The sequence below is a fragment of the Argiope bruennichi genome, chromosome 4, assembly GCF_947563725.1.
Source record: "Argiope bruennichi chromosome 4, qqArgBrue1.1, whole genome shotgun sequence".
Classification (NCBI taxonomy): Eukaryota; Metazoa; Arthropoda; class Arachnida; order Araneae; family Araneidae; genus Argiope; species Argiope bruennichi.
Window position 1 is genome coordinate 123,774,095 of NC_079154.1, and position 10,111 is coordinate 123,784,205.

The window sequence follows — 10,111 nt, forward strand, 5'->3', positions numbered from 1 at the left end:
TTACTGGAATTTAAGGTTTTTTTTAGGAAAAAATCTTTGTTATTATTATTATTTACCGTTATATTGTGTACTTTATATTTTATGTTACTAAAAAAGAATACCATCTTTTTTTATGTTCATCTGAAATTAACTTCTATTTACAAGTTTTGATCTTTTTTAAGTATTTCCATTCAGTTAATTTTCTTAGATATATGAACTTTTAATTTTTATGGGAAATTTTATGGCAATTATTTTTTTTTTATTTTCTATATTTAGTATTCATTAAATATCTTGATCATTGCATCAAAGTTCCATTTTTTGTTGATCTGAATTTCTAACTTTCATGTCTTCTTTAAATATGAAGATTATAAAATAATTTTATTGTATGTTTGATTTGCTTAGTTTAATAGAAAAATATTTTTATTAGAGAATATGAAACTTCATGTTTAATTTATATGATTTTATTGATATTAAGTGGACTTGAAATTCCATTCATTTTGTAAAATCATATCCATCATATAATTATTTTTGCTTATGTATATTAGTTGCATTATAGACTTTCTACACCACTTTATTTAAAATTCAATAGAGTGCATTTAATTTGTTGTATTGAAACAAATTATTTATTGCAATTCTACATTTTTCAGATTTTGTCTTCCATTTTAAACTTTTTATAAAATGTTATTTCAACACTGATTATTAGAGAAGAATACTACTTGATATTTTCTATGTGTCTCGTTTTGAACAACATTGAATTTTTGCTATGATTATAAATGTTAATTTATTATGTATAAGTTGAAAACTTAGGAATTGCTCATATCATTTGAAGCATGGTGCAATTTATTTTTTAAAAAGGGTACGAACAATTTATTATAAAATAAATATCTATGAACTCTTAATACATTAAAAAACGTGGAGTGTATGAAAATAACTAAAAACCATGGCAGTATTTTTTTTTTTTTTTTTTTTTTTGCAAGATGAATGCTGATAATAGTAGTATTTTATCCTAAGCTTAATTTTTTACAAGACTATGAGATGAAAAATATTTTTATTATATCTCAACATAGAAAATATGCAAAATACACGTTTAGATGTGGTGAAAAAATGGTTGCTATAAAATGCTTTGGTGTTTCTTAAAAAATGTTATTCTAATTTATTCTAGACTGCATTAAGTACTTTTCGAGATTATAAATGTTTAATTTTATTTACAGAATTAAGGAAGCTTTACTTAAAAATATTGCTCTAAATATAGAATTCCCTTATTATAAAAATTTTTTTAAAGACCTTTCACATTCTCCTGATCCCATTGGTGTATGTAGTTTGGTATTTCCCTCTTTATGACATGATACAGTAAATATCTCTTTATACTTAACTATTATAACTAGTCTTACCATAAAGATGTTACATTGATACAATAAAATCATGAAAGCAATTTTAATGAGATTTTAACCAATTGATTTTTTTAAACATACATTGAAGATGCATTTATAATATCACTACTATTTCCTTTAAAATAGCAGGCTGTGGGGGAAAAGTCAATAACTTTCATGGTCTATTTTACTCATGTATATGTCATTTATTTAAATTTTAATGTCAAACACTTAGGAGAGATTTTATTTCTTTTTTTGAGCCATGACATTTAGTTTAGATTCCACCAAATATCTTCTGTGTATGTGAAATCTGTTTGTTAATTAAGCTCTTCACATTGTTGCAATCTGGAACAATATGAAGTTGTTGGTGTTATTGATTACAATTTTTTGAAGTTCACAATCTAAGCCTCAAAGAAAAAGATGTTATCATTCTAATATGGATTTTGTGATACTGGGTAGAAATGCTGCGATTGGGTAGTTATATTTGCATGTAAGATACACAGTGATTGTTAATGTGGGATTCTTATCAATATAATATCATGCTGCTTAGTGGGTGCAATAGTTGAGTTTATAAACTGTAAAAAACAGACAAATACTGTCCATTGAAAAAATGTTGTAAATTTAATTTTTAAAAATTATATTGTATATTGTTGTCAATAAATGTTCTGCTGAAAAAAAATTACTAATTTTGAAAAGTTTCACTTGGTCATGCATAGTAAAATATTCTTAACATACTAATATTTGAAGCTTCAGTTCGTCAACCAAAACTGACCAAATTATGAAATTTTGAATACCACTGTTTTGGATCATTTTAAAGCTTGATGGAGATTCTCAAAGCAATGCATGGCATTTCCTAGAGATAGCTACTAATGAGTGAAAAATAAAAAAAATTCAAAGCTTTATAATTATATAAACTAGGTTATGGAAGAATGGAACTTTTTTGTTATTGTTTTGTTTAAAATATGTATTAAGAATATTCTATTAAAATAATTATTAGGAGCATGGACAATATAGAAATTCTAAATTTGTAATTTTTTTCTGCAGTATATTTATTAATTCAAAAAGCATAAAATATAATACTTCAAGTCATTTTCAAGTATATACCTATTTCTAATGGTTTAGAAAATTACCTGTTGGGTCATAATTAGAATCAACAACTCTATATGCAATATGATAAATAATTTAAATTATAAACACACATCTTGTTCAGAATGCCAGCAACTAAGTTATTCATTATGAGATTATTTATTAGGATGCATCTGGTACAAACTGAAATCAAAAAAGATTTTAGCATTGCCATTGTCATCTATTTTTAATCTAGTACAACTTTAAAAGCAATAATTACAAAAAAAATCATGAATTCAGGATTAATTGGGGATTTTGTCATGAGCTCACTTTTCACTGACTACCATTACATAAGTATATGAAATAAACATATAGATTTCCTTATCCTGATACAACCATTTATTAAATTTGGTTATTTTAAAATCATTTATTTTTCCAACATTTTAATGTTATTGTAACTATGTCTAATCTATTTCCTAATGAAATATATTATCTTTTGTGTGTTTTAACGCACAAGGATTTGCATATTCTTACCTCATGAGTAGTTGGTGATATATAATATCTGCCTACTGTTTGTAACAATTTTTATGGTAATACTAGATATAAGAATATTCTTTGTGCTAATATGAAATATAGTATAGATCTGGATAGATCAATTTAGAATTTTTTTATTAAGAAAAATTATATTCACTGGTAGTGTATGTATTTAAACTGTTTTTAATTTATTTTTGGTTAATGATTTATTCTGAAATCGTATCAAAACAAAATATAGTTTTGCTTTGGCCCCAAGTATTAAAGAAATATATGTTAACAATTTAAATGCATAAAATAGACTGTCAAATTTAATTTTTTTTTTACTTGTAAAAGTGTTTAGATTGATCTATAACTGCATTTAAATTCATTATTGTGCTCAATATTTTCACATTTTCTTATACAGGTTTTTTGGAAAATTTGTTAAACTTCATAAAAAAAATTTTGTATTAAATATTGTATGCTTTCTTCCAGTAACTGAGTTTCTTTAAATTGTATTTAAGTTTTTGATGTCTTATTTTGTTCAAAACATATCAAATGTAAAAAAATATTGTATATTTTATTAAATTTGATTTGAAAATAATTGTATAAATTTTAATGCATAATTCATGTAATTTAATACTATAAAATTTCCTAAAAGGTTACAAGAATTAGAATTGATTTTAATGTAATTGTTTAAACAATTTTTTTTAAATATATTTCTAATTAAACTACACTAGAATAAATTCTAGCATATCTTGATCCATATTTTATGATTTGAAAGAATGAAATCACCATTTTTTAATTATTTTCCAATTTAAAATCAAATTCAGATCCAACGAATCTTTTTTTTTTCATCTAGTCATATTTTGATAATATATTATTTATGTGGTTGAAGTTATTTCTGTTGAAAATATTGTTATTTATATTCAGATATTTATCTAAATAAAGGTTTTATTTTGTTGTTGAAACTTCTGTGATATTGTGTTTGTATCAATTTTTTACCATCTGAGATTGAAACTAAAATAATTTTTGCTATAAATAAATTGGCTCTGTAGAAGCTACTGGTGAACCACCATTGACCCTCCCCACCCTTTTTTTTGTTTCCAATTAGGTAAAGTATTTTATTTCCAGAATTTCCCATATATTTTCAGTTTGATTCATCTAAGAAAACATAGGAAATTCATAATGTTACGGATTCAATATAGTATTTGTTTCAGATCATAATGCTTATAAATGACATATGTTGATTTATGCGAATCTGAATTGTTGAAAAGTATTAAGGGTGGAGATTTAAAAACTTGTTTTCCAAAGCTTGGTTGGGAGCATAAACATTCAATTTTTTTAACCCACATTTAACTTGCCTTATTCAGAACATTTTAAGAGCAGCAATTAAGATTCTAACTGTAACTTTAACTACAAAATATATTAAAATTATTTAATTCTAACATATGGATATTTAATAAATAATAGAACACAATCACATGTATTTCAATCATTATTTGTAAATCCATATGGCAAATAATCAATTCATGTCCGCTGCTGTTTTGAGTTAACTAAAGAAAATTAACTCAAAATTTTCATATTTAATGAATAAAACTGAGAAAGTGCATTTTGAAGTGGCATTTTAATTGGAAATTAAGTTAAAATTTGATTTAATATTTTTCATTTCTGCAAAAAATTTATATTTTATGAATGAAAATGATAAATTTTATTATACTTACATATACATGAATTTTAAAACTTCTACTTTATCAAGAGTAATTTTTTTAAATCAAAGTTGTAGAAAACAAACAAATATTTTATCTACAAACAATATTATTTCAAAATAGTATATTACTCTCATAATTCTGAATCATTTTCAAATGACAAAATTCAAAGAAAATGTATAATTAAAAATGAATTTTGTAATATTATATGACTATCAATCACACTGCTCTAATATTAATTTAAAACTTTATAAGATTTTAAAAATTTACAGCTGAAAATGAACTATAAATCTCTTGAAAACAAATAATATGCAAGTAATTATATTTTGGCTGCAGTATTCATTGAACATGTTAAAAAATAATTCGTTACAAATATTATTTAACAAAAGATTTTATTTAAATCCATATAAAATATCAAATTCTTAATCAAAGATAAGAAGACACTTGAACATAACAAATACAGTATATACTAACATGATATTATGTACAAGTATGGAATTCAAATTATAAGACCACACCTATAATTGCAAATAATGTTAGTCATAATTTTAATATGATATAGATTCAAAACAATATCCCTGTTATTTGAAAACAGTTAAATGCACCTCTACAAAACCTAAATGATTAATTTTGTAATTATTTTAGGTAACTGCTTACATTTTAAGGTCAAATTTTATCCTATTGTAATGAATGCTCATAATGTATGTGTGCTTTGCTACAAAGTAAAAAAAAAAAAAAAAAAAAAAATTAAAACATTTCAGTATAACAATTATCTGGAAATATCTGCAATATCCTTTTTTCATTTGAAAGTACTATTTTTTTAAACCAATGGGAGAATTCAAATGTAATTCTTTAAAAATATTAGAAAATTAAATACATATTTGATAAATGATTCAAACAAATAAGCTTTGAATAATTTATTTCAAACAATTAAGAGTTCAGATTTAATCGATTTTCATCAATACTGTTTTAAATTATGTAAATAAAAACTAATTCATTTTAAAGTAATTTGTATATAAGCTCATCTCTAACTAATGAATTCATTTTATTATCCACATTAGTCAGTTTGCTATTTGAAAACATAATCAAGAATGGAATGTTTTTATGCAATTCTACTTGACAGCATGTTTTTGTAGATGAACCTCATTAACATGAGACCACTGGAAAGAGAGAAAAAAAATTAGAGTAAAACACAATGAAATAAAATGCAAGTTACTAAATTTTTAAAATCATGTAAGATAATCTAAATATTTTTCAATAAATTTTATTAGAGAACAAAATTCTGAGAGATTTATATTTGGAAGATTTGTTTTTGGAAGTATTTCCAACATGCAATATGCATTCATTTTTTTTTTTTAATTTAATGAATGATTCAAATAAAGAGGAGTTAACGGAAGCAGGGGATAGTAGGGTAAACAAGTAAATTAAATAATTACATTTTTGTTTTATGTTTCTTATATAACTAGATCCTTAATGAAAAGTCATGTGACCTGGCAACTGGAAGACAAACAGTAAAGCCTATTTACTTCTTGTTTCAAATGTTATAATATATCTTATTTTCTTCCTCAATATGGGAAAAGCATTACAAAAGTGGTGCATTTATGCATCATGATTATGCATCGACATCACTGATTATGCATCATGATTATGAATTGACTTTTATTGACATGATTATGAATTGACTTTTATTGCATGATTATGAATTGACTCTTATTGACATGATTATGAATTGACTAAACATTGTGAATGAATTAATTATATTAATTCTTAAGTAAAGAATTGTGAAGTTATATTAATGTCCCATTAAGATGACAAGTGGATAATTTTGTGATAGATATGTTAATTTAGAATCATGGTCGAATGACAACACCCGAGCTAAAACTTTCTTTTCTAAATTTCCTCATTAAACAAGCAAGTGAACATTTGACCTACAAAATCATATTGAATATGTACTGTCCCACAAACTCAAATAATTAGTGTAATCTAATTTTCAGATTGGAAAGTCCACGGAGGAGTTTACTGCTGTGATCTAAAGAAGAGGAGCAAATAGAAATATTTATAACATACAAGATCACACACAGTTAGGAAAAGAAACTTGTGCTAGAAATGATCCAATTTCTCTGTTTATATTTTATCAGCTAACTGAAATGTCCCATAAGTAAAAAGATTCTTGCAATGATAGTTAAAAGTTTCTGTAATTAACTGCTATGTAGCAGAAACTTTATAATAATGTACTGTAACAAAATGTATTAGATTTAATTTATACTTTTCACAGTTTCTATAACAATTTAATATTTAAAATTAAAAAATTATAATTGAACTATATAACATATTCTTGCAATTGCAGTTTTTATTGTTTATTTAGCTCGCCATAATCAATATTTGTATATTTGAATGATGCTTTATGTTGAGTTTCTGAGTTATTAATCATAATTTCTCCAACAGCATTAATAAAATGTTAATTACTATAATAAAACAATGTAATTTCTAAAATTAAAAAAAACTTGCACAATTTAAAAATTATCTCAATATTTTTTAAGAAAATATATTTCTTGATATAAAATGTTCTTATTCAAATTATTTTTCACAATTATTCTTCACAACATGAATCTTTAACCAACAATAAAAGTGAAAATAAATCGATACTTTACGTTTGATTTGATAACATAGTAAGTACCAATGGAAAATTGCTCTTCACGACTAAATTGATATGTTTTGCAGATAATTTTTAGTTAATACGCTAAGAGCAACATATTTTATGCTAACTTCTATTATTGTAGGCAAATGCAACCAGCTATACAAAAATATCAACAAATTTATTATAACATTAAAATGGATTTTTTTTTTTTTTTTTTTTTTTTACCTTAATGAACATATTAATCCAGCAGGCATAAATTTTCCAGAATTGTAAAACCTAATCAGCATGATAGCACCCAGTGTTGAAGTGGTGACTGAAATAATCAGAAGCAATTAAATAGAAATGCTGCTCAACAAAATAATGATAATAATAAAGTATTTTATGAATTAAATGCATACTAACCAAAAGATAAAATAAAATTGCTTTCATCCATGGATGTTTGATAAGCACCATAAGCTAAAATACTTCCAAAAGTCAACCCAGCAATAAGAGAACTTGTACTGCCTATAAAAATGGAATTAATTTAAATAATATAATTAATTATCCATATAATAAAAACTATGTAATAATAATGTTGAATAATATTAATCTTAGAAATACCTAAGAATATAGTCAAATAAAATTATTGTTCAAAGTTATTAATATCGATACTTGATTAAAGTTTAATTACAATATAAATGTTATTATAGATTAATACAAATTAAATAAATGCAATAAGTAATACAAATTAAGTAAAATTATTTCCTGAATTAAGTAAAATTTCTTCAAAATTGTTCGGTATCAAAATGGTCTTCCTTATTATGTTTGCTAGTCAATATGCTACAAGTAACAAAAATATAAGATATAAAGAAATTCCTCACACCTAACATTTTAAGCATGAATATAACTTTACTTGGAATTGCAAACATAGCTTGAAATAAATGCTAATGTAGAGTTATAAGGAAAAAAAATGTATACTGTATAGTAATTCCTCAATAAAAAAAATTAAATTTCTAAAATCCAAAAAAGAAAACAGTAACATTAGTAGTACAAATAACATTCAATATGCAATGTTTCGGTTCATTTTATGGCACAATAGCCAACCTTACTATTTTGTGGCTAATACTAAATGATTGTGAAAATTTGCAATAATCAATTATTATGTAATGAATTTTGATTAAGTAAAGAAATTTTCATTACAGAAAGACGAAATAAAAAGAAAAGTACACATGTTCCTATTTAATGAAATATTTCACAAACTATCATTTATTTGAAAGAAAAGATTTTACTCCAATATTGCATTCAATCAAACATTGATAAGAAATTGTCAGCAGTTCATTTCAGAAATCTGAAAATAAGTTTCTGTGATGTAATTTAATATTTATTATTATTTTATTAAATTATTATTATTATTATTTAATATTAAAAAAGTAGAAAAAGATACTGAAAATGGAAATTATATCATAAAATTAAAACTCCAGGGGAAAAAAAAGAAAAATAATAACACATCATAATGACTGAAAATGAAAGAAATCCAGGTAAAAAGTATGATGATCATTGAAATTTAAAAAAATTAATAAATTCTCCCAACTAGTAAAAATACATTTAAAAAAAAGTACTTTTCTAAATATGCCAAATTTTCTATCTTTAAAGTATTTCACTAAAAAAAGAAAGATGTTTATTTTTTTCTTATTTTTTATTAATAGATATGTTAGTGTTGCTTTAAAAAAAGAGAAATTATCTGACGCACACTGACAATAGTATTAAGGGCTTAACATATTTTTCATTTCCTTCTCACTATATTAGAATTTATAAAGTGAAATAAATGAACTATTATTTGACTTAATGCATGTAAAACATCTACACTCTTCTTACAATAAAAGAGTGAGAAAAATTAACTGCACCAAAATTTTAATAACTGAAAAGAATTGTTACGTTCTTTTAATATTACCACAAGCATTGGATGGTTTTGCTTGCATTTGTTTGTATTTTATTCTCAATATGGTTGCTTAGTTCCTTTTGATTTGAGATTCTTTCTTTAATATTACTATTTCTTTGTTGGACAGAGAGGAAGGGATTTGTGTTCAAAATATAAAATATTTACAAAGTAAATATACCATTGCTTTAAATCATTAAAATGCATATATGCAGAAAAGACTTAAGTGGGAAAGTTTAATGACAGGCATGAAATAAATCTAGTTTCAAACATCGAAAAGAATACCCTTGCAATTATCATGATTATGTAATTACATTTTCAGATAAATTTCGACAACTCTATTTAACAAATGTAAATTTTGTATTTCATATGGAATTACTGATATAACGTGGCGTCATATTTTTCTGCAATCTCAACGTAATTCTATGTTGAACGAAATTACAGTTTCACTGTAATATAAGTAAAAAGCAATTTTATATATCAATAGCACTAGAAAGGAATTTTTACCTGCTTTAACATATCCCATAACACCACCCGCTGCAACTGACAAGGCATAACATGCACTAATAACGTCAACACCCATTTTTATTTTAATTAAAAAGCAGTGGAATTAATCAGAATTACAAATGCTAAATTCTGCGTCCAATTACTTAATACAAAAAAATACAATAGTTCCTGTTTACTGTTTACGAACTACTCTGCTTGAGGTCTGCTTAGCACTGCAAGCCAAAACTGCTTTTTCGTTTTTCGAATTAATGTCGCCCTGGAGTTAAAGCACCGGATGATGTTGGTGAAAAAATTGAAAATGTCACAGATGAAGTTTGGAGAAAGGTTTTTTTAAATATTAACACATCCCTATCTTGATAAATAAAAGATTACTCATTCCTTTCTAAATATAATAACGTTATTAATATATTAGTTTAAA

General features: G+C 24.1%; 1 protein-coding gene across 1 annotated transcript; it reads right to left on the reverse strand.

Annotated features, from left to right (window-relative positions):
* Positions 1-5,006: 5,006 nt before the first annotated feature.
* LOC129966031 (transmembrane protein 14C-like) lies at positions 5,007-9,940 on the reverse strand. The gene is made up of 4 exons (XM_056080379.1): positions 9,694-9,940; positions 7,674-7,775; positions 7,497-7,584; positions 5,007-5,793 (listed from the first exon to the last, which is right to left on the reverse strand). Exons 1-4 carry the CDS (start codon positions 9,767-9,769, stop codon positions 5,736-5,738), a joined length of 324 nt encoding a protein of 107 aa, XP_055936354.1. The 5' UTR covers positions 9,770-9,940; the 3' UTR covers positions 5,007-5,735.
* Between the last annotated feature and the right edge of the window lie 171 nt (positions 9,941-10,111).